General features: G+C 44.7%; 1 protein-coding gene across 3 annotated transcripts in view; it reads right to left on the reverse strand.

The window, feature by feature from the left end:
- Positions 1–25772, reverse strand: part of GATA4 (GATA binding protein 4) — a 96368-nt gene that overhangs the window by 15228 nt on the left and 55368 nt on the right. For 2 of the 3 annotated variants that reach the window (XM_083178769.1, XM_083178768.1), the window contains exon 2: positions 23904–24611. In XM_083178769.1, the coding sequence (XP_083034895.1) occupies positions 23904–24426 (523 nt within the window). In that variant the 5' untranslated portion in view covers positions 24427–24611. Of the gene's footprint in view, positions 1–23903; positions 24612–24763; positions 24781–25772 lie in introns of those variants that run through there. The other variant, XM_083178770.1, reaches the window with a different exon arrangement.

The following is a 25772-nucleotide window of genomic DNA, read 5'->3' on the forward strand; positions in this document are numbered from 1 at the left end:
ATTCCATTACGGCCCCTGACGAGTGCTTTGTTTACACCAGCGAAGAAACGTTATATCAACATATCACCACAACTAAGTGATCCCATCGACGGAGACACGGATGCCGACTACAAACACAGAGAGGGGCTCTTCCATTACTTACACATCCGAAAGCCATTTGTAAGATGGACAAAATTCTACTGTTCCACCTGTGAGATCCGCTCCCCTTTTATCTCAGGGCTAATATTTGGTGTTTATATGCGGTGAGTGCCCCTCTTGTGTACAGCGACATTACACTAACGGTGTCCTTCCCCCGTACACATCTTCTAAACACATGCTGGAAACAAGTGCTATAGTAATCCCAGGTGTTAAAGTGAGGGGGGACGGACCTCTACCACAGCCCTGAACAGTAATTCCAACAGAAAAGCCGGTACTCTTTACCTAGAAGGGCGCCCATCGCGGCCATCGCGGGCATCGAATGTACCAAAAAATCGCATGCGATGCGACCGACGCGATTACCACGATTTTCCATAGGGAACAATGTTAAATGTCCCAATTGACCCGAATTTCCATAGGGAACAATGTTAAAAGGCCCACAGAGGCCAAATAGCCACCCTGAAGTGTGAAATGGCCCCCCCAATTGTTAACGTCACCCCACGATCAACGTGAACCCCAAAGCGTGGCGAGCGCAGCGAGCCCGCGAGGGGCGGCGGTACACGTCCTACGACCTTTTCATACCCCCACTATCCACGTCGGCGTGGAGTTGAGAATAGAAAGTGTGGCGAGCGCAGCAAGCCACCGAGCCCGAAGCGTGGCGAGCGCAGCGAGCCCCGCAAGGGGACGCGGACACCTGTGAAGCCCGCGAGGGGACGCGTATACCTGTGAAGGTGTCCGCGTCCCCTCGCGGGGCTCGCTGCGCTCGCCACGCTTCGGGCTCGGTGGCTCGCTTCGCTCGCCACACTTTCTATTCTCAACTCAACCGACGTGGATAGTGGGGGTAGGACGCATACCGCCGCCCCTCGCGGGCTCGCTGCGCTCGCCACGCTTCGGGTTGACGTTGATCTTGGGGTGGCGTTAACAATTGGGGGGGCCATTTCACACTTCAGGGTGCCTGTTTGGCCTCTGTGGGCCATTTAACATTGTTCCCTATGGAAAATCGGGTCAATTGGGACATTTAACATTGTACCCTATGGGAAATCGCGGTAATCGCGTCGGTCGCATCGCATGCGATTTTTTTGGTCGCATTCGATGCGACCGACGCGATTTTTTTACCTTTACGATGCCCAAGATCAAAATCGTGGGCGCTCTTCTAGGTAAAGAGTACCGAAAAGCCTGTCCCAGCAGCTTCTTCTTCTGGCAGGGTGTATGTGATGTCATGCTGTCACCGCCGTTGAAGTGAAGAAGAGCCACAAAGAGGAGCAGGCTCTGTGCTTGCTGAAGACAAGGTGAGAGGGGGCTGAAGGCACTGCTGTAGGGACACAGGGCATGTTGCTGCTGAAGGACATGGACAGTGAGCTGCAAGAGGGACACAGGGTATGGAGCTGCTGAGGGACAGTGAGAGCTGCTGGAGTGACAGAGACATGTGTATAAGCAGCACAACTGTGGACATTATGTGTATAAGGGGCACTACTGTGTGATTTAATGTGAATCAAGGGCACTACATGTGGTGTAATGTGTATATGATTGCGCTACCGGGTGTTTAATTTTAATTTAAATTGGCGTTACTATTGTGTGACCACACCCCTTCCTTGTAGAACCATTATCCCTTTATGGGAGGTGGGGAGCAAATTCCCTGGCACTGGTCTAGGCTCTGTCTAATGGGTGAATTTTGCAAAATAGGTGAGAAATTTGCCATCAAACATTGTTATAATGACCTGTAACTTCACCTTATATAGGAAATATACATTTATTTTACACAACCTTTTTCATTCGAACTTAGATAACAAATATGAGCGACGCTGCCATTTTTAGCAGACATCACTCACAGAGGGTTAATACATACTTAGTACATACTTAGTTTTTACTAGTCCCATCTGGGAGAATTCCTGGAGTGGGTGCATGTGGCCATGCCCACTGTAGAGGGCGGGAAAGTTGAATTGCACTCCCGGACTCCTGCAGAGACCTTGTCCTATGTAGTGAGCAGTGAGTTGTCCTCTATTTGTGGGTTTTTCCATTGTGTGACATTGTTACACAAACCAAAAATAATGGCATCGCATGAGGCGTCGCAAAAAAGAGATCTCCGCTGATAAATTCTGTACTGTTATCAAAGTGACATTTAGAACATACTTGGCGATAAACCATTAGTCATTTATTACACTTAGTACAGGGAACAGATAACGTACAGCTAATAAAACAAAAGGTTAATAAAAAGCTATACAATGTCAAGTTATAGCACCTAACCATTGTGGAGAAGATACAAGGTCTATCCCAGTGATAAGAAAGAAGGTCCACCCTAGTGACAAGAAAGGAGGTCCATCCCAGTGACAAGAAAGGAGGTCCACCCTAGTGACAAGAAAGGTGGTTCATCTCAGTGACAAGAAAGGTGGTCCATCCCAGTGACAAGAAAAAAGGTCCACCATAATGACAAGAAAGGAGGTCCATCCCAGTGACAAGAAAGGAGGTCCATCCCAGTGACAAGAAAGAAGGTCCACCATAATGACAAGAAGGGTCCACCCTAGCAACAAGAAAGGAGGTCCATCACAGTGACAAGAAAGGAGGTCCATCCCAGTGACAAGAAAGGAGGCAGATTCCAGTGACAAGAAAGGAGGCTCATCTCAGTGACAAAAAATTAGGTCCCATCCCAATGACAACAAAGGGGATAAATCCTAGTGACGGGAAAAGAGGCACCAACTGAGCGTCAAGAACGGAGGTCCAACCCAATGACAAAAAAGGTGGTCCATCGAATTGACCGGAAAGAAGGCCCATTACATTGACACGAAAGAAGGTCCATTATAGTAACAAGAAAAGATGTCCATCCCAGCCACAGGAAGGAAGCTCAATCCCATTGACAAGAAAAGAGGTCCACCACATGGCACTGGGATGAGGCCCATCCCAGTTACAAGAAAGAAGGCCCATCCCAGTGACAAGAAAAGAGGCCAATCCCAGTGACAAGAAAGGAGGCCTTTCCCAGTGACAAGAAAAGCTGTCCATCCCAATGGCAAGAAAGAAGGCCCATTCCACTGACAAGAAAAGATGTCCATCCCAATGGCAAGAAAGGAGGCCAATCCCAGTGACAAGACAGGAAGTCTGGGATATATAGTAGCCAGATTTAAGAGAAGTTGGTTCTCTAGATGCTGTGCAACCACAAAACAAGCACAGAGGATTCTGGGAGTTGTACAACAGTAAATATGTCTTAGAGATACAGTAGAAGGGGGGGTGGAGATGCAGATCAATATTATGAGTCATATAATTGAACTATGGGTTATGTTCCCTAACGAATAACAGACATAAGTTCTCCCATGGCAGATGCCCACCTTGACCACCCTCCAGTTTATCCCTGATGACAAAATAAAGTACTTTTTAGTGAAAGCTTGTCAGTTATGTTGGCTGATATCCTTTAGATCTAGTCACTTGTGTCCTCGCTGTCTCCTTGTCATAATCTCATACTAATTGAAAGCTGTATTACTTGCTGGCGATAACTTCAGAGACCAAGATAACCACTTCCCGAAGTGTCCAATTCTTCAGAATACGTGCAAAGACTGCAAAGGGCACAAGCGGGCTGCTTCCTGGGGTAACGTGCAGTAATCTAAGGGTTATACAACCTCTTAGACTCAATATGCAGTTTGTTCAACTAAGGGTCGATTTATTGTACTAGCAATAGGTCAACCATTATCAATACTACCCTTCTCTGGCTGTACTCTGCATGACTGGTGGACCCCTGGCGTTTCATGGGCATGGCCGTAAAAACGGTGGGCATGCCCACAGAAATGCTGAGCGGGCCCCAGCGAACACAGGCGTACCCCTGCCTGTTTGGGGCAGGAGCATGATATCGGCGCTCGTCCAGAAATCCTGCGGATACGTGCAACAGCAGTGACTCCTGGGTCAAGCGGTGGCTGCAAGCCCAGGGCACAGTAGGAGAAATCATTCAATATTCCATCAAATTATTTCTCCTCTGTGCAGCCGCATGCAAACAGATGTGTACCTGTACCCATCTGTCCGCATCCCTGCACAGGGATTCCTGCGGCAGGGGGGGTCATTAAGTGGGGCGGGATTCCTGCGGCAGTGGGGTCATTCAGTGGGGCGGTATTAACCTGCTTGCTAGGCAAAAACATGCAGCCTAGCAAACTGAATCAGGCCCAAAGTGCATATTCTTTTTCGGCATAATAAGCACCATAAAAAAAAAATTGTGGAGTCTATTTAGTATCAACCATCTCACAACGGTAATTTTTTTCAAATGTACTGTGGCAGTTGGGAGCTGATTGGATGATACTTTACGTCTCCTAATTTTACCTCTCTCCAACGCTTAGAAAATAGACCCCTCTTAACTGTGACTACAGTTGTATTTTGTTGATAGGGAGACACCAGGCTGCAGCACTGACCATATAGCGAAGGATGGATTGCTAAGCTAATATATATTGATCCCTCAAGGATTGGCTGCGCCGTACGCATCACCATCAGGACGCCCCCTCCTGGCAAAGTGAGGCTATTACTGCATATTTGCAAAGGGGGTGTGGACTAACATTTTACCAGCTCCATAGAAACGCATTATTAGGCCCCGCCCCATCACCAGTACTGCGGATTTCCATATTATTCACCCCATTCTGACCACTTCACCAGGAAGTTGGCACGAGCAGTGCCCATTCTTCCAGTGCAGTGGGGGAACTACCCCAAAAGTTGTGTGGATTCCCGAAAGAGCAGGAAAATATGATCCAAATGTGAAAGTCCAAGTTAATTATTGTCATTTTTGTCTTCATACTGTTCCTGTTTATGAACGTTGTAAGGCCCTGCAGACCCCTTGTGGCATCATATAAATAAAGGGCACTAATAATATAGAAGGCAAATGTTAGCTCAGTAAAACTGCTTAAATTGGCATGACCTAAAAGAACACTTTAATTATAGATTTTGTCGATTCAGGGTTTGGCAAGAACCGGATATTATAATTACAACTAAGCTCCCTCAATGGCTATAATAGAAGCAATTCGACATCGCAACTCCTGGCATTGTGAGAAAAATAACTTCAGGTTTTTAAATCAATTGAACTTTTTATCTTAAATGACATACATTAGGAGATAGGTAGAGCTTCAGATAAGAGCGTCATTTGAAGAGGGCACAATTGCTCCGTGGACAGGTTCAAACTCCCACCTGCTCCAGGACCGATCAATGAAACCTTCTTGGCTGGGCCCTGTGGAGTTTTCTGAAACGTTGCAGCGCCTGGCTGAACTTTGAGACTTGTGCGTTTATCTAGCTATTATCATTAACCCACAATGAGTTGCTATCGATCTGCCCAGATTGAATGAGGTAGGGCCCCATGCTCATAAATACACAGGTATAAATACTGCTGTACCTTATTGATCGTACAAAGTATACAGATAACCTCTCATGCCTGGGAATACTGGATTCAGCCTTAAATCCGTTGGTGTTTTTAAAGAAAGTTGCAAATGTTTCGTAGCAGAAACCGGTCATTAAAAATCACCAGAGGAGGCTTTCATGGACAGTAAATGGTTGTGCAGAGTCCAGCCAAGAAAGATGGATTGTTTTAGTAGATTTGTTGTGTTCTTTCATCAGGTTATCTTCATTAAACATGTGTTATACAAAGCGGCAACACGACTGGGTACTCCCAGGTAAATATAACTAACGCCCAACATAGATAATTCCGGGAAGGGTTCCTCAACTCTTGACCTCTTGTCAATGGTTTGAGAAACTCTTTCAGATAATTCAGTTTTGGATGGAGATTCGTAAATGAGCCTTTAATCCAGAATGCTGCTCATTTGGAGGCGAAGTCTAGTGCTGATAGTTGATAATCATTAGTAGCGATAATAAATAACATGGGGGAAGATGTATCAAGCAGTATAAAGAGTGGGGATGTTGACCAGTCACGCAAGGATCGATATTTACAAAAGGCCTCCACTCTTTACTACTGTTGTGTGAATGTGGAGGGGCATCAAATGGTCTAGCCCAGAGGTTCCGAAACTGTGTGTCTAGGCACCATGGGGTGCAGTGAGGCTCTTGCAGGGGTGCCTTGGGTTGGTGGTCAAGAGTGGTCAAAGTGATAGGTAAAACCAGTGCTTCTGGCTGGACAATCAGAAACACAACTCTATACCACCACATAACTGAACCTAATGAAACATGTCCATAAAACATGGACAATTAGTAACACAACTCTATACCACCACATAACTGGACCTAAGGAAGACGGGTAGGCACAATTTACTTTGAATTTATCAAATAGGTTGACCCAAAAAGGATGACTTGCACAAGGTCGAAAATGGTCCAAGCAAGCGAAAGGTCAACATGAGTTTTTCAACCTTTTTTTCTGGGGTCAATGTCAACACCTGAGCAATTGGTGTACGACGTCCCCTCAGCATGTTTCGGCCCTCGGTTCACCACCGCTTGCTCCACTACCACTGCTCAGGACACTTTACCATTCCCCATCAGATACCACATGGATGATAAAGTCCGAATAAAGTCAAAACATGAAAAAAATACCCCAAAACCCTTGTTTACATGTATCGACCATAGTAGTGTCGACATTTTGTTTGTGTCAACATTTTAACAATGCGGTCAGATGTCACGCTGTGCAGGCCGAACAACCGCACTACCGAAAGACACACAGCCGCTCCGCTGGCCCACAGCCGCAATGCAATCCTTGGCCCGGATCCCAGGTGCGTCTCTAGCTCCACGGTCCGGCTCCCAGCTTCCCAGTGCCTGGCTGTGCTTCCAGCAGCACAGCTCGCTCACACAGCTCCCAGCTGCTCCCGCCCGCACCCTGCCATAAAGGTAATGCCGGGGCATTTTTTTTTTTTTAAAGGGAAGCCAATCCCAGGAATGGCATCCCTACGTGCCAAGGTGCCATGTTCTGTTGATTCCCACGGAAAGTCTTTCTCTACCACTATTGTGGATACAGTAATTAGTGTAATGTGTATAGTGTAATACGCTCTTAATCACACCTTAAAAACATCTCAATCTAATGTCATTTATCAGCAATAATGCAAAAACACCAAACCACTAAACTCACTATCTCTGAAGCTCCAGTGATAATACGATAGTCCTACATGCTGTAGGGAGGTAAGTTATTATTAGCTATCACTGAAATAAGCCCAGCAGCTATTGTGATACGGAGGAAGATTACAGATTTAAAGTTCTTATCCGTCCACCATTAACAGATGCGTGCACTGCGCCACGGAAATCTGATTTCAGGAAAAGTGTTAATCACATAACAGCCTGCGCCGCAAATCCCAGCAAAGGGCTTCCCTTTCATCACAATCACTTTATGGCTTAAGTATTGATAAACACTGCACTAAACAGCCAGTGTAGTCCTTGAATGATGTATAGGTCTACGCCGCGGAGAACTGTGGCGCCTTCCAAATCAGTGACAGTAATAATAATGATAATGATGATACAGATCCCTGACTTGTTGTTGCCATTAACAGCTGTGGGAAGCGGAACAGATTGTAGCCTCAGTAACCCTTGGAATCCATCACTTATATAATGGTACCATGATATCCATTCTGGATCCCAGTGAAGGTGACGTCACCAAGCCAGGGGTTTGGTGACATGATCTTTGCAAAATTGTGCCATTGGCGGACAAAACCCCCTAAAGTGCATCCCCTAAAAATCTCAGATCTGAGGGGAGGGGGGCGGGGGTATTTAAACCAAAGCAATAATGCCATAAACACGTTACAAAGGTAATCCGTAGAGTACATCAAGCGCTGACATGCAATTGCCCCAAAGTTAAAGGTCCATGGTCATTAAACTGCTGACAACTGATGATTACATCCAAGACTAAAGCGTTTATTTATAGATGGCATGGAAAGAACTGAAATATAAAATGTTTAACGGCTTATCTGCTGTGCTCCATTCACTGGATTGGCCGTCCGCAACTGGACCATCCACTGGGCATCCTAAGGTCATGTCTATGGCCCAATGGGCTCCCACAGGCCCAAATTTGAACAACACCATGACTTGTGTGATTGTCCCTTTAAAAAAATTCAATTGTTCGGACGGTATCCCGCAGAGTCTACGAACTGAGAGACGATTACATCTGGCCCTTGGGAGAGAGATGTGGCTATAGTCAGCATAGGAAAAGGTCAACTTGGGGGGGATTTTTTTTTGGGGGGGGTTCAAATGATCATATTGAATGGGAACAAAAAGTGCACCAAGAATGGCGAGGAACCTGGCCGGAAGCAGGCAAGTGCAACAAGCCATGTAAACACAGAACACGGAACACTAATTAGAGGTCCACGTGTTCACATGTTGACATTGACGCAAAGAAAAAAAGTGAAAAAATCATGTTGACTTTTTCCAGTGTCGACCTTCTGGTGTTGTCCTAGACATCGTGGACTTAATATGACACACCCTTTTCTAACAGCCTGTAACATGGCAGTTAGGAGCTCATCAGCTTGTACGTGTATATCCCTTCACTTTCCAAGACTTAGTACATAGACACCTATTTGAAATGTTATACCCATAATAACAATGCAGTGATTGTAAATGACCGCTTGCAATTATAATCCAATCCCTTTCCCATCAACGGATTACAATCAACATCATTCTGGATAAGGAATTATTGCGGATTTCGGATTTTTTTTTTTCATACATACCTTGTCCCTTGGCGGTGCCTCAACGGTCACCCCATGTCTACAGTGTCACCAGGCATCCGCGGCAGCCTTCGGATTCCTCGCCAGCAACATTCCCGGGTCCAAAGGATGCGATGCGTGGGTGGGCCGGTGACGTCACTGGCGTGCCCGCGCAATCCATCCTTGGGACCGAGGATGCTGCTAAAGAGGTGTCCGATGGCCAACATGGACACCAGGGGACGAGGTAAGTATAACAAAAAGGTGTGGGGAACCAAAATTTAAAAAAAATATATTTTCTGAAAACTACCGTTTTTGGAATATTTTGGATATGGGATATCCGGATAAGGGATACCCAACCTGTAATTATAATAAAAAAATTGGAGCATTTCCATTGGAAGAAAGTGATAGCGCTGTTTAGGACTATGTTCCAGCTATGATCTGAGTCCAGTGCGTTCTAGGCTATATGCCGCAGATGACCCCACAATGGCATTATTTGTGGTTATAAAACTCCCTTGTGCCTGTACCCAGTGCTCATTAGCAGCAAATGTTCATCTACAGAAACCTTAGGGAGCCCCCTCCACAAAGCGCCTTTCTCATGCAGATGAGGCCAGATTAACATAATTAGATTTATCTGGCATTGTTGGTGGATTCCAAGAATACACAACAATTACCCAAATGATCTGAGACCGTCCCCTCGCCCTAGACGAAAGGCATTAAGAGGCCTCAATGGTCTTGTTGTTACAACAAGATCTCATTGTCCCTGCTCCTTTGAAAAAGCAGGGACAAGCCGGTCACTTTCACACCCCATTAATCCCCAAAGTGCCAGTATAAAACAATAATAATTAGTTTAGCTACTCGTTTAGGTCATGTTCACATGGAGGACTGTGGCAGAGGCATTGTACCGTGCCTGGTCTAATGATCATTCCATGGCGGCTGGCTGTCCACACATTCAATACAAATATATATATTTTACCTTGGTCTCTTCTAAATATTAAATTTTTTTGTCTTGAAGACTTGACTAAGGAATCTATATACAGGGGAATATACAGCGGCCTTATGAGAGAAGGAGGGAAATAAAACACGGTACTTATTTCCTAGCACGGCGCCCATCGCATACCATCGCATACCATTGCATACCTTAATTAGTGGTATGCGATGGGACCCGATTTTCTGGTCCTAAGAGCCGCACTGTACAATTTTAATATTGCGTTGCATCGCATGCCATTACAATGACATACGATGCGATGAGATTTGTAATTGTACAGGCACCCTGATGGTGGCGAGCGTAGCGAGGGGAAGCAGTACGCGTCCTTCGACCTTTTCATACCTCCACTATCCACGTCGGCGTGGAGGTGATTTTATATAGTGTGGCGAGCGCAGCGACCCACTGAGCCTGAAGTGTGGCGAGCGCAGCGAGCCCCGCGAGGGGACGCGGAATACATGCGAAGTTATCCGCGTCCCCGAGCTCGGGGCTCGCCACACTATATAAAATCAACACCAAGACGTGGATAGTGGGGGTATGAAAAGGTCAGAGGACGCGTACCACCGCCCCTCGTGGGCTCGCTGCACTCGCCACGCTTCGGATTGGCGTTCATAGTGGCGGTAGCGTTAACAATAGGGGTGCATATAACATAGTAATCACCCATCAGGGTGCATGTACAATTAAAAAAATCGTTTTGATCGCATCGCATGCGATCTGGTCGCATGCGATGCGATCAATGTGATGAAAACGATGTCATAAGATTAAAATCGTGGGCGCCGTGCTAGGAAACAAGTACCAAACACACAAATATTAAATAGTCATTTATGGGCCTATTTGATGGGTCATTGGCATCTGGACTAATTTATAAGGTGTTTTACCTAGGCCGAGGGGTTTAAAACTATCCACCGATCATCAGTTCCTGATTAACCAGGGTTAGGGATGGCCATCGTTGCCTTTGCCATCGATGGTTGCCATCGATGGCAATTCTGCAACTGGCCATCGATAGTGCTTAACTATGCAATGGATGACCATCGATATTTTTACATATCGATGGTCATCCATTGTGTTTGATTGATTGGCCTTTGGGCCAATCAAAACGCGGGGGGCGGAGCTTGGCGGGTGTCGGAGCTTGGCGGGTGTCGGAGCTATGCTCCGTGTCCCGGCACTTTGAAAAAAAAAAGCAAACCATCGTTTTGCTGTTCCATCGATGGAGGGAAACTATCTGGTTCTCCCCCATCGATGGCAAAAGTATTCGACATCGGCCATCAACCATCGATGTTTTTGAATCATCGATGGTCGATGACCATCCCTAACCAGGGTTGCCTACTTTTAAAGTATCTCGCGGAGAAGAGACTGTCAGCAGCACTTCGGGGGGGCAGGGCGAATCAGGCCCTGCCAAACATTAGGGAATTAACAAAAACATTTTACTTTCAATTACGTGTGTATATAGTGAGAAAATAAAGATATCGCTCAGTAAGGGGCTTCTGAGTGATATCTTTCACAATATTGTCTCAGGTGTGCACTCAATATCATTAACAATGCGCGTTCCCACACGTCGTTAACGAGCATCGGACATGCAGGTTAATTTGGCTATATAGCCGACGACTTGCACATTTAGTGGGTCCTGCTGACGTCACTGAACGATATCGTTTACCAATATCGTTCAGTGTGTATGCTCAACATGGGCTATATCAGCCACGGCCAGCATCGTGTAGTGTGTATGGGGCTAACTCACCCCACTGTAGCTCACCCTTTTCCAGCTCACCCCACTGTAGCTCACCCTTCTCCAGCTCACCCCACTGTAGCTCACCCTTCCCCAGCTCACCCCACTGTAGCTCACCCTTCTCCAGCTCACCCCACTGTAGCTCACCCTTTTCCAGCTCATCCCTCTCTAGCTAACCCTTCTCCAGCTCACGCCTCTCTAGCTCACCCTTCTTCAGCTCACCCTTCTCCAGCTCACCCTTCACTAGCTTACCCCTCTCCAGCTCACACCTCTGTAGCTCATCTCTCTCCAGCTCAATACACTCTAGCTCACCCCTCTCCAGCTCATTCTTCTCAATCTCACCCCTCTCTAGCTCACCCTTCTACAGCTCACCCCTTTCCAACTCACCCTTCTCCAGCTCACCCCTCTCCAGCTCACCCCTCTCTAGCTCACCGCTATCTAGCTCACCCTTCACTAGCTCACTCTTCTCTAGCTCACCCCTCTGTAGCTCACCTCTCTCCAGCTCACCACTCTGTAGCTCACCCCTCTCCAGCTCACCCCTCTCCAGTTCAATATGCTCTAGCTCACCCCTCCCTAGCTCACCCTTCTCCAGCTCACCCCTATCTAGCTCACCCCTCTCCATCTCACATTTCTCCAGCTCACCCCTCTCCAGCTCACCCCCTATCTAGCTCACCCCTATCTAGCTCACCCCTCTCCAGCTCACCTTTCTCCAGCTCACCCCTGAATATGTCACCTTCATTCTTGCGCAGAAGGAGAACAGAGCAATGACAGAATATAGCCAATCATCAGTAGTTAGAATGTTCCTAGTAAGTAACTAAGAACAGGGCCCTATATTAACATTCAATGTAAACAAGCATACAATGTAGAAAAGGCCAAACATCCCGTGGTAAAGGCCCCCATACACTAGCCGATTTTGGTCAGATTTCAGCCAGATCAGTCGGATCTGGCCGAAATTGGACCAAAATCGGCTAGTTTTGATGTCCCCTCAGATCCGATGCGCGGTCCCGTGCGCATCGGATCTGCGTCGGGTGGTCGGACCTGCTGCACGTCCGACCACCCGACTTGGGACCTAGTGGGGCGGCGCGGCGGTAGAGGGAGCAGGGGGGGCTGGGGACGCTGCGGGGGACGCAGGCGGCATAGAGCCGGCGGGAGCTGTCAGTACGGAATAAAAAAAAAAAGCCCATACAATGAATGGGCGGCCTGTGATTGGCTGAGCGCTCTCTCAGCCAGTCAGCAATTGGCTGAGAGAGCGCTCAGCCAATTACAGGCTGCCCATTCATTGTATAGGCTTTTTTTTTCTAGCACTGACAGCTCCCGGCTCTATGCCGCCTGTGTCCCCCGCAGCGTCCCCAGCCCCCCTGCTCCCACCAGCAGCCCTGCTCTGTAGGCCCCCCCCCCCCCCCTGCTCCCCGGGTTTTTTACATGTGATAAATCGAGACGATTTATCACATGTAAAAAATGGCACATCAAGTGCCAATCTAATCAAGCTCCCCCGGGGAGCAGCCAGGGAAGCTCAGGGGGAAGTCGGGGACAAGTCGCCCTAGTGTATGGGGGCCTTAAAACTACATCTATAGTACGGCAGCCACAGGCCTCTATAATTATTATGTCATAACAGAACACCCGGCTGACGCATGCTCATTGCCCCACCCGCATTCAATCATCATTTTAAAAACTGGTGATCATCATTGAGTTTGTTATTTCAGCCCTTTGTTTATGAAAGGCTGTCACCTAATCTATTCAATCTCCCCACCTGAAGAAAGCCCTGTCTGCATCACACACCCTTAATTATTGGTGTTTGGGCTATTTCTTTGCTTACACACAGCCTGTAAGCAGACGAGCACATTACTCTGGCCGGGCGAGGCGTTCCCTGAAGCCTGACCTCATCTTGGACGGGGGTGACGGAAGATTTACCGGGTGCCAGGCATCTTCTTATTATCAATTCACATGATGACATAATCCAAGGCAGAATGTGTCAGGAAAGCTAATATTGGTTATTTTACTTCTCAACAAAGGGGATACGGATGATAAATTAACGGTATCTAGGTCAACACTCAATAAGTCAATACCATTTCGTTGACATCGACAGGGACAAAATGTCGAGAGGTACACAAGGTTGACAGAAGAAAGGTTGAAAGTCCTTAAGGTCAACAGGCACAAATGGTCAACATAGAAATAGTTGACACATTTACCCAACATTTCCTTGAATAGTAACATGTGGCGAGTGAAGAGGAGCGAGCCAGTTTGCCCAAAGCGTGGTGAGTACAGCGAGCGGTATTTGCTTTTCCTGATGGTGGTCGCATGTTACTAAACGTACAAGATTTATATGTTGACGATAATCATGTTGCCCTTTTGAACCTGCGGAACGTTTGGCCCTGATTTGGTGCCGACCTGTTGACCGTTGACCTAAATACTGTAAATCGTCTACACCCAGTATTGAGGGCCTGACCCTGAGGAGGAGGCAGGTGGATCTGCACCCCTCTCTCATCCTTCTTATTCCCCCATCGCAGCTGCCCCTTTGTGTTAACGCCACGTCCAATTTGAAAACAACTGGGGCGGCCACTTGCTGGGGTAAGATGTATGTTCTGTTGAAGATGGGATGTTGCCCATGGCAACCAATCAGATTATTTCTCTTATCTTCTTGGCTAATGTGCATGTGCAGCCGCATTTCTGCGCTTGAGGGCGGCCAGACTGCTCGCAAGGTGCACACACCAAACATTGCAGGCAGTGGACGTTTGATGGTGGCAGATAGTCGTGCCCTTGGGAACGCCCAGTGTTTCATGGGTGTTCCCATGGAAATCACCCGGTGACGCGGGCGCCAGGGGCAGGCAGCTGACATCACCGGATGGTCCTTCAAAATGCCCACCACATCTAAGGTTACCTCAAAGTAACCTTAAGGCCCCCATACACTAGGGCGACTTGTCCTTAGGACAAGTCGCCCCCGACTTCCCCCTGAGCTTCCCCGGCTGCTCCCCGGGGGAGCTTGATTAGACTGGCACTTGATGTGCCATTTTTTACATGTGATAAATCGTCTCGATTTATCACATGTAAAAAAACCCGGGGAGCAGGGGGGGGGGGCTGGGGACTCTGTGTCCCCCGCTGCTGGGGACGCTGCGGGGGACAGCGTCTGTGTCCCCCCAGCGTCTGTGCGGCGAGGCGGTAGAGGGAGCAGGGGGGCTGGGGACGCTGCGGGTGACACGTCTGTGTCCCCCCCAGCGTCTGTGCAGCGAGGCGGTAGAGGGAGCGGGGGGGGCTGGGGATGCTGCGGGGGACACGTCTGTGTCCCCCCAGCGTCTGTGCGGCGAGGCGGGAGCAGGGGGGCTGGGGACGCTGCGGGTGACACGTCTGTGTCCCCCCAGCGTCTGTGCGGCGAGGCGGTAGAGGGAGCGGGGGTGGCTGGGGACGCTGCGGGGGACACAGGCGGCATAGAGCCGGGCAGGGGGAGCCGGCGGGAGCTGTCAATGGTAGAAAAAAAAGCCTATACAATGAATGGGCTGCCTGTGATTGGCTGAGCGCTCTCTCAGCCAATTGCTGACTGGCTGAGAGAGCGCTCAGCCAATCACAGGCCGCCCATGCATTGTATGGGCTTTTTTTTTTTTTATTCAATACTGACAGCTCCCGCCGTCTCCCCCTGCGCGGCTCTATGCCGCCTGTGTCCCCCGCAGCGTCCCCAGCCCCCCCTGCTCCCTCTACCGCCGCACTAGGTCCCAAGTCGGGTGGTCGGACGTGCAGCAGGTCCGACCACCCGACGCAGATCCGATGCGCACGGGACCGCGCATCGGATCTGAGGGGACATCCAAACTAGCCGATTTTGGTCCGATTTCTGCCAGATCCGACTGATCTGGCAGAAATCTGACCAAAATCGGCTAGTGTATGGGGGCCTTTAGGCTGGTTTCACACACTCCGGCTCCTGCCGGATGGTGAAATCCCGCACGGCCAGGGAGCCGTGCTGCACACACTAGTTGTGAATGGACACTATTGTGTCCATTCACACGGGACGGCCGCGGCCCGGCCGCACGGCTGCAGCCGGATCCCACCACTGGAAGGGACGGCTGCCAGGCTGTGGCCATCCCCTCCATGATAAACTAGTGTGTGCGGCACGGCTCCCTGGCCGTGCGGGATTTCACCGTCCGGCAGGAGCCGGAGTGTGTGAAACCAGCCTTAAGGCCCCCATACACTACTCCGACTTGTCCTAAGGACAAATCAGACCAGTTTGCCCTTGAGAGCCCCCCCTGGGATTTCGGGAAGCGGTCATTTATTAGAATGAACTTAGGTCTACAGTCATTAGGTCGACCCCACTAGGTCGACTGGCAGGAAGGTCGACCTGACTTAAGGTCGACATGGGCCAAGGTCGACATGACTTAAGGTCGAATTTGCATAAAGGTCGACATGAGGAAGGTCGACTGGTCATAAGGTCGACATGGGATTTTTCACTGTTTTTTGAGCCGACATGTGCCGACAGGCGGTATTTCATGCCCTACCATCCACTTGGGCGTGGAGGAGGTTATTAAAGCTTTGGCGAGCGAAGCGAGCCACCGTGCCCGAAGCATCATGCGCGAAGCAAGCGATGCGAGGGTCCGATTCTCATTGCCAACTGTGTCCATGTCAACTGTGTCGACATTCGGATAAAAAAACTGTGAAAAACCCATGTCGACCTCATGACCAGTCGACCTTCCTCATGTCGACCTTTATGCAAATTTGACCTTAAGTCATGTCGACCTTGGCCCATGTCGACCTTAAATCAGGTCGACCTTCCTGCCAGTCGACCTAATGGGGTCGACCTAATGACTGTAGACCTAAGTTCATTCTGACAGATGTACCGATTCCGGGATTTCTTCTCCTGTGACCCCTGGTGCAGTACCATGAGCTGCCGATTTGCAGCATCACTTCACTGAGGTCACAGTGCAGCAGGAGGCCCCGGAGGCCGACAACCCTCACTGACCACTGATCCCTGGACCCTGGGGAGTATGACTGGTGAGTCTCTGAGTGCCCATACACGTGTGTATAACAGCATCACAGGGATGCAGTCAAAATCCCGACGGTCAAAATCCCGACAGGGTCAAAATCCCGAATGGGTCATAATACCGACAAGGACAAAATCCCAAAATTTAAAATCCCGACAAGGATAAAATCCCGAAATTTAGAATGTACAGGTGAAACAGACAACATGACTTTGTGTCAACAGGTGGCGAGGTCGACATGGGATTTTTCACTGTTTTTTGACCCGACATGTGCCGACAGGCGGTATTTCATGCCCTACCATCCACTAGGGCATGGAGGGAGAATAAACTACATTGTCAAGCCCAGCGAGACATGCGAGGGGGCGCGGTACACGTTGACAGTGTCCATGTTGACTGTGTTGACATTCAGTACAAAAATCAAGATGTCACTGGTTGGGGATGGGATAGGGTCATTGGGTCTACAGCAAGTTGGTCAACAAGCATTGGGTCTTTACCGTTAGGTCCACATGGGTCTAGGTCGACAGGTTATTAGGTCAACAGTCAAAAGGTCTACATGGGTTTTTTTTACTGTTTTTTTAGCCGACATGCACAGACAGGCAGTATTTCATTCCCTACCATCCACTAGGGCAGTGGTTCTCAAACTGTGGGTCCTGACCCCATAGTGGGTCCCGACCTTCTCAGCATGGGGTCCATGTTGCCGACCATCAGGCTGATGACTTCTGTCATCTGTGATGTGATAGGTTATGGTATATTAGACTCCTCCCATCACTCTGTGCCTCCACACTGCTGCCATGTATGTGCTGTCTGCTGACTACACATGTGATGGGTTATGGTATATCAGACTCCTTCCATCACTCTGTGCCCCCACACTGCTGCCATGTATGTGCTGTCTGCTGACTACACGTGTGATGTAATGGGTTATGGTATATTAGACTCCTCCCATCACTCTGTGCCTCTACAATGCTGCCATGTATGTGCTGCCTGCTGACTACACGTGTGATGTGATGGGTTATGGTATATTAGACTCCTCCCATCATGTTGTGCTGCCATGTATGTGCTGTCTGCTGACTACAAGTGTGATGACCTTCTGCTGTAACTTGCCAGGGTCCTGTAATTATTTGTATTGCCTGATGAGGTCCCAGAGCAAAATAGTTTGAGGACCCCTGCACTAGGGCATGGTGTGAGAATAAAATAGTGCCCGAAGCATTGCGCGCCAAGCAAGTGATGGGTAGCGAGGGAATGTGGTGCACTGGAGATTGTGTCGGTGTCGACTGTGCCGACATTTAGGTAAAAAACTGTCAAAACCCCCATGTTGACCTTTTGACTGTCGACCTAATGCTTGTGTCGACCGATTGACCTGTCAACCTAAACTCATGTCGACCTAGAACCATGTCGACCTAATGCTTGTCAACCATCTTGCTGTAGACCAAATGATCCCAACCCGTTGGGGATATATACACAGCACAAATCTCCTGGGACAAATAACTCTACTCACCAATAATAATATATTTCATAATAAGTTAGAATGGAAAAATCGACTACAGTTTTTCTAACAATGGATCCTGCAGCAGAATTGTAAATATGTTGCAATCGCAATTAGTTTAATGGGTGATCCAAGATCTCACTTCTACATCCCGTCATTTTACATCAAAATAAAAAATAAGAGAGAGAACATGTTCTCTAGTACACACTAAGGGGGTTATTTTGGTTCACTCTTTCTGACAAATTCCTTCTTAGATGGACAAAACCATGTGCACTGCAGGTGGGGCAGATGTTACTTGTGCAGAGAGAATTAGATTTGGGTGGTGTTTTACTTTAAAGTAAGATCTATATTGCAGTGTAAAAATAAAGCAGTCAGTATTTACCCTGCACAGAAACAAAATAACTCACCCAAATCTAATTCTCTCTGCACATGTTACATCTGCCCCCCCTGCAGTGCACATGGTTTTGTCCATCTAAGAAGGATTTTGTCAGAAAGAGTGAACTAGAATAAGTATCATCTCTCACATCTGAGGACGCAGATGTGCTGTGGTAATGTTGACCCCTGGTGCTGTAAAGTAAGATGCCTCTTTGCAACATCACTTTACTGCACCGGGGTTCACACAGCAGTACAGGAGTACCTGATGACTGGCAGCCCTCACTGTAGCACCAATCATTGGTCCCTAGGTGTGTAGGTTAATATGATTTTTTGTCAACTTATTTCTCTCACAGTGTTCAGCTTGTGTGTCCATCGATAAACATAGCAGTCACACTGGCCGGGTCACTGCACTGCTTTCTATTTATATAGGCAGAGATATCGCAGTGAGCCCTGTGATAATGACACTATCTGAAGATATCATTATTATCCCAGGGCTCACTGCTGTGTTTTTGTTTGTTTGTTTTTTAAGAAAATTAGTCCAGATCGTATTTTACAAGTATTTGAAATGCAATCTGAGTAATAACAAAATTCAGCAATCGAAGGGTTTGAAAAGCCCTTTACTATATTAAGGTGATATGAAACAATGTGAAAAAAACCTTTTCATATTATTTAATTTAAAAAAAAAAGTTAATATATCTGCCCCAAAATCTGTATCTGATACCACATATAGGCTATTTTGATTGGATAATATTTGATGTTAGATTTTGTTATTATGGGGGTTATTTTAGTTCACGCCTTCTGGCAAATTTCTTCTTAGATGAACAAAACCATGTGCGCTGCAGGTGGGGTAGATGATACTTGTGCAGAGAGTTAGATTTGGGTGGGCTTTTACTTAAAAGTGAGATCTATATTGAAGTGTAAAATGAAAGCAGTCAGTATTTTCCCTGCACAGGAACAAAATAACTCACCCAAATCTAATTCTCTCTGCACATTTTACATCTGCCCCCCCCTGCAGTGCACATGGTTTTGTCCACCTATGAAGGAATTTGCCAGAAGGAGTGAACCAAAATAACCCCCTATATTATATTGTACATTTTAATGCAAAATATTATAAATGTTGCCGTAAACACTTTTCACAAACATTTCAGAACTGGGTAAATCAATACTCACAGGTTATAGTATTCTTGCTAACTAATGATCACTGTATACTGCACAAACGATATACTCACCTTTACTATCATTTAAATGCATAATAACATTTACAAAGGAAGTTAAGAGTCCAGGAAAATCAGGAGCAAAGAGAAAGAGGGTTCAAGAGAGAAAGAGAGAGAGGGGGAGGGGGGGTTGATTTCTAAATATATTGGCATTTATGGTTAAATGTAAAGTTATAACTATATGGAAAATTATAGATCAATACTGAATTATATTCACTATTATAGATTAATTCAGAATTATAGATGAATACACATTTATAGGTTTGTTACCACTCAATTTGTTGTATCACTGTTTCCAATTGTAAAGCGCAATGGAATATGCCGCACTATATAAGAAACTGTAAATTATAAAACTATAGGTAGATGCAGAATTATAAGTGAATACAGATTTATAAGTGAATACAGAATTATAAGTGAATGCAGATTTATAAGTTAACGCAGAATTCTACATGAATCGAGACATTTAGGTGAATGCAGGATTAATGTTGAACGCAGATGTATCGGTGAATACAGATTTATAGATGAATGTAGAATAGATAGGTGAGTACGTACAGATCTATATGTCAATGTAGAATTTTAAGTGAATATAATTTTGTAGGTGAATTCATACGTATAGATGACGGCTGAATTACAGGTTAGAGCTTAATTGTAATGATTAAAGAATTATGAGAATTGTAGTTGTATACAAAATTACATTTAAATTCAGATGAAGACAAATTCATAGATGGAGGCCGCATTACCGGAAAATACAGAATTATACTGTAGGTGAATTATAAATAGATACAGATTTAGAGAGTTATTATTATTATTTTTTCTTTACATTATTATTATTATTATTATTATTATTATTATTATCCTTTATTTATACGCCACCACTGCCCATTTCCACATAAACAAATAGGCGAAAAAAGAACACAGTGACTTAAGGCCCATATGCTCTTGCCGATGCTTGTTCCGTGGTGAGCCACCGCAGGGGGGAGCAATGGCCGTGCTGCAGCGTTCGTTACCAATGACCTCCTTCATCTGGATATGCTTGGAGGAGGGGGGGATAATTAATGATGCAAGGGTGTGTACATTGTTAACATCAGTGAGAATACGCACCAGGCGATATTGTCCACAATATCGCTCAGAAAGCCCTTTTTTAGCGATATTGTGAGCAATATCGCCTAGTGTATATGGGGCTTTACAGTTCCAGACAAGTAACATAGGACAAGTAAAGGGTATATATATTAGATCAGGGGTGGCCAAACCTGTCCTCAAGATCTACCAACAGTGCATGTTTTCCAGGCAACTTGTGGATCTATAGTAGGTATAGTAGGCAGCAGGTTTTAAAATGTGACCATTAGTAATGACTACAGCTGTGCACCAGCTAGGTAACCTGGAAAACGCGGACCGTTGGTAGATCTCGAGGACCCTGTACTATATCAACTATATCAACAACACTGAAATAAGTATCAGGGTGGAGGAATACTGAAGGATTAGATACCGTGGAAGGGAATACGGCATAGAAAATAATCTAAATGAGTAGGAAAATCATATGAGGGTAGAGGGCCCTGCTCGTAATACACAATCCGAAAATATACTGGCAGGTTAAATGGCTCCCAACAAATTAACCCTAGAATGTCTGTGTGTGCGTGTATATGTGGTAGGGAATATAGATTGTAAGCTCCACTGGGGCAGGAAGGTGAATGTTCAAATCTTCTCTCTTGCGCTGCAGAATATGTGTGCGCTATATAAGAAACTGATAATAAATATTTATAGATGAATGGAGAATTATAAGTAAATCTAAACTTGGTGGTGATTGCAGAACCATAGTGGATGGCAACATTTTGCAATGACTAAATGAACATTCTAAATGAGCCCCTACTATTTGGGTGTGATAACCAACAGGACAGTTCCATTGATCAGTGATACAGGAATACGCAGAGGAAGAGTGATCAAACACCTCTAAAAAGAAAGGAACAATGGGACACATGCATATATTTTTCTCAATTTGATCCCCTTATGTGTTAAGTGTTTCTTGCAATATTTGTATTTTTCGGAAAAAAAATTTAACAAAATATTTGTATGCAAAATGAATGTTCTTCCTGAGTTGCCATTACCATTTTCTTTCCAGAAGTGTGGATATTTATACAAAACTTACAAAGGCGTACTACAGTAAAACAGCCCACCAGCTGCCATAGTCTCCCATCCAAACACAATCATGTTATAGTCAAACAAATTCTCACAACAAAGCGATTTTACACACACAGTGACTGTGCCCTTGCCTTCTACCGACACAATTAATTACATATTGAGGTTCCAGAATTTCAACCCTTATTTAGCATGAAACCTAAAGATACTGTCCGCAGTGCTCTTAGGCCCCCATACACTATGCGATTCTGTAAATACTGACAGCTAGAATATTTAGGGGGGATGGGAAACTTTTCTCCCACCCACAATTCCATAACCACACTCATTTTGCCACTACAACTGAAACATGCCATGTAAATAAATAGTCATTTATTTGCTGCTCAAAAATATTATTTGATCAATTTATTTTAATCTTTCTATATTTTTCAGAAAGAGTCACAATTTTTGGTTGTTTTCATTGTATACTTTTTTCGCCCTTCTATTTGAAAAATAGCCGGGGAACAATATTTGTCACATTCCAAACAGAATATGGAATAAAATTTCTTTGTTTAATTTTTTTTTCCACAAAGGGCCTTTAAATTTGAAATTCAGCACGAACTCCAAAATTATTGTCAATATTTTACAGTCTAATTTTAAAATAAAATTAGTTCTCATTTTTTAATATTTTGGGAATTTTTTTTTACATTGAGTTGCATATAAATATTAGCAAGTACCCCTATAATGTATTTAACACTGGAATGCTATAGGAGCACATATGTACAGTAAAAGTGGTAAAAGGGAAGATTCAGCTGATGAAAATAGGCAAAAACTATAATTAAACGTTCACATAACTTCTAAACTGTTCTAAATTCTATATTTAAAAACATGTATTTTTTTCTAATTATTCAACAAACCTGTACAATTATTCTCTCAACTACTACAATAAATATATTATCTATTAATTATACAGGGATCCATATACTTAACATAATTAGCTTTTTTTACATATCGTGTATGTGTATAAAATATTGGTTGTTGCCGATAGATTACATTAAATACCAGAACTGTGAATCTTTATAAACATTGTATCCCTCTGACTTAATAGACAACTCATTCAGTTCACATCAAACTGTAATACATTTATATAAATGGGAAAACAGTTATGACTGAGACAATAACTGAGAATGGGATACAAAATATACACTGTCTATACAAGTGAAAGTTTGCTATATATGTTATTGATGGTTATTTATTTTTTACTTAAAAAAACTGTATTACATTTTACTTTTGTATCTAGTGTACGAAATGTGTATATTAATATAGCAATATAGACAGGACAGTATACATTTGCCATCCTCTATCTTCTTTGGATATATGAAACCAGTAACTATATATATATATATATATATATATATATATATATAGATAGATAGATAGATAGATAGATAGATAGATAGATAGATAGATAGATGCTGCGCTGTATTGTGCGACACTCCTCGCAGTTCTGTAAATCTCTATATATGTGTATATAATATATATATATATATATATATATATATATATATATATATATATATATATAGATTAGTTTACTGGGCTACTACGATTAAACATTATATGCATTAATAAAGGATAAATATATAAAGGAAATAAACTAGTGTATATAAAATATCCATTGATATGCATATGTACAGCAATTGGCAGCTACATACTGTAAACGACAATATTTCAGGGGTGTTTTAGTAAATATGTAACATCATAAAACATATATTAAAATTTTAAAATGAAGTCTGACAGCCTCTGACGTGGGTCACCTCCTAATTCTGAAATAATTATGCGATTAGCAGCAGTAACACAAAATATATATATATGAAAACCGACGGATTTTGCACTATTCAAAGTAAAGGAGAGCCGCCTCTTTCTTCGAATATATATATATATATATATATATATATATATATATATATATATATTTAACATCTCTGACATAATATAGCCATAAGCAATATTAATTTAGCATCACATGACAGTGTATAGTAAGATTGTTATTATTGTGGATGATATAGCCTCCAGCTCTGACTGCCCCATGTACACCTATGGCATCCCTAACGTTCCCTTCCTTTGGACATATACAGTATCAGCATCAGCTCAGCAAGTGGGGAGAATTATTACACATCAATGATCTGCGGTGACTGAGAGCCCTCAGAGGACACTGTAATAATGTGATCTTACATAGATAGAAACATAATAACAACATATAATCGTTACACACTAACCACAACCTAGTCACAGACACTTATATATCACATGTATGGACAATATTAGAATGTCATGCATCTTACCTATGTTGGGGTACCTCGGGGTGCCAGTGGGGCACCCCCTGTTCTGCAGGTTGTGGAGCATGGAGCTGTCGAATGGAGAAGCAGTCCAGGCATTGCCCATGTCCTGGGCTACATACGCTGGGTAAGGGCTGGAGTAGGTGGCACCCAGGCCCCGGCTGTACTGCTCCCTGCCATTGGCAGAGATGGCCAGGGGGGTGCTGTAGGAGACCTCTCTGGAGGAAGGAGCGTTGCTGGGGGGGCTGGAGGAGAAGGAGAAGCGGGGAGACACAGGCTGGTGGGGGGTCCCCGGGTTGTAAGCTGAGGCCTCTGCCCCAGCTTGTGCCCACATGTTGTGCCCAGAAACAGGGCTGCCCTGCTGAGAAGGTCCACTGCTCTGGAGGTAGGACAGGCTGGGGATCATGGAAGACACCCTAGTGGTGGGAACATAGACAGGAGAGGTGGCAGCAGAACTGTGCATGAAGCCCCCAGCCCCTTCATAGGATGGGGGGCCATGGTTAGCAGCCATGGCTATACTCTGGTACATCCTTCCAGATAATCCAACGATCGTCTCCACAAGCCTGGATCCCAGATCTGCTCCTCTGGAGGCCACAGATAAGTCCAATCAGCAATGCAGAAGGTCACATCCCAACACAGTCATTCCTCTCATAGTCTGTGTCCAAGTTTATAGTGAGGAGACCCCTCCCCTGGCCTGGTATTTATACCTCACACCTACAAGGGTAGAGACAGAGAGAGAGGAGAATCAGCCAGGGGACACACATGGAGTAATGAGGTTAGAGAGGGGTCTGCAGGTGACAGACACTATTGTCCTGTAATCCCACCTGCCCCCCACCGCCCCTCTGCCTTTGTCCTGCTCCTCTCACCTCGCATCACCTTCACACTGCAAATACAAACACGGCAAATAAAACACAAATCACATCAGACCCCCAATAATTCAATTACATGCGAGAAAAGTCGCTGTCATGTCATTGTGTCCGCAAAGGGGCAAGACCCAACATGTGCCCGAATTGTCTGTGTTATCCGCAAAACATGGGGCATACAGAACCAGGAGACGCAGTGTGTAATAATTATACATTTTCAATATATATATATATATATATATATATATATATATATATATATATATATATATATATATATATATATATACAGTTTCTTATATAGTGCAGCACACAGTGAGTGATACGACAAACTGAGTATTTACAGACAGTCAATATATATTTGTGTGTCTCTGTGTGTGGGTGTGTATATATATATATATATATATATATATATATATATATATATACATACATACACACACACACACACACATATATATGTTTATTACACATATTCGATTTTAATACAATTTCATAATTCAATTGTATAGCATTGTTCAATGTTTGTGTATAATAGTAATAATAATAATTAATAATAATACCTAATTATTATTACAATTATCATTGTTTTTATTATTATTATTATTATTATTATTATTATTACAATTATCATTGTTTTTGTTGTTATTATTATTACAATTATCATTGTTTTTAGTATTTGTATTATTATTATTATTATTATTATTATTATTATTATTATTATTATTATTATCTGCAGTCTCCTGATCTGAAACTATCAGAACTTCGTTATAAGTCTATATAATGAATATATATCACACTACGGTTTTTGATATGTTGAGGTCAGGAGAGTAATTGGCGATAATAATAGAAAGACACAAGTGAATGGGACAGTTGATAGATTGCAGCGATCAGGAGTGATTAATAGCGCAGATTAGCGACATCGCTACGATGACAGAACACAGAAACTACAAACTAAAAACTGATCTTCAAACTTCCCCCCCAAAAACCAGAAGTGATCAATGTAATGTAA

The sequence above is a fragment of the Crinia signifera genome, chromosome 3 (assembly GCF_055691185.1).
Source record: "Crinia signifera chromosome 3, ASM5569118v1, whole genome shotgun sequence".
In the NCBI taxonomy this organism is placed as follows: Eukaryota; Metazoa; Chordata; class Amphibia; order Anura; family Myobatrachidae; genus Crinia; species Crinia signifera.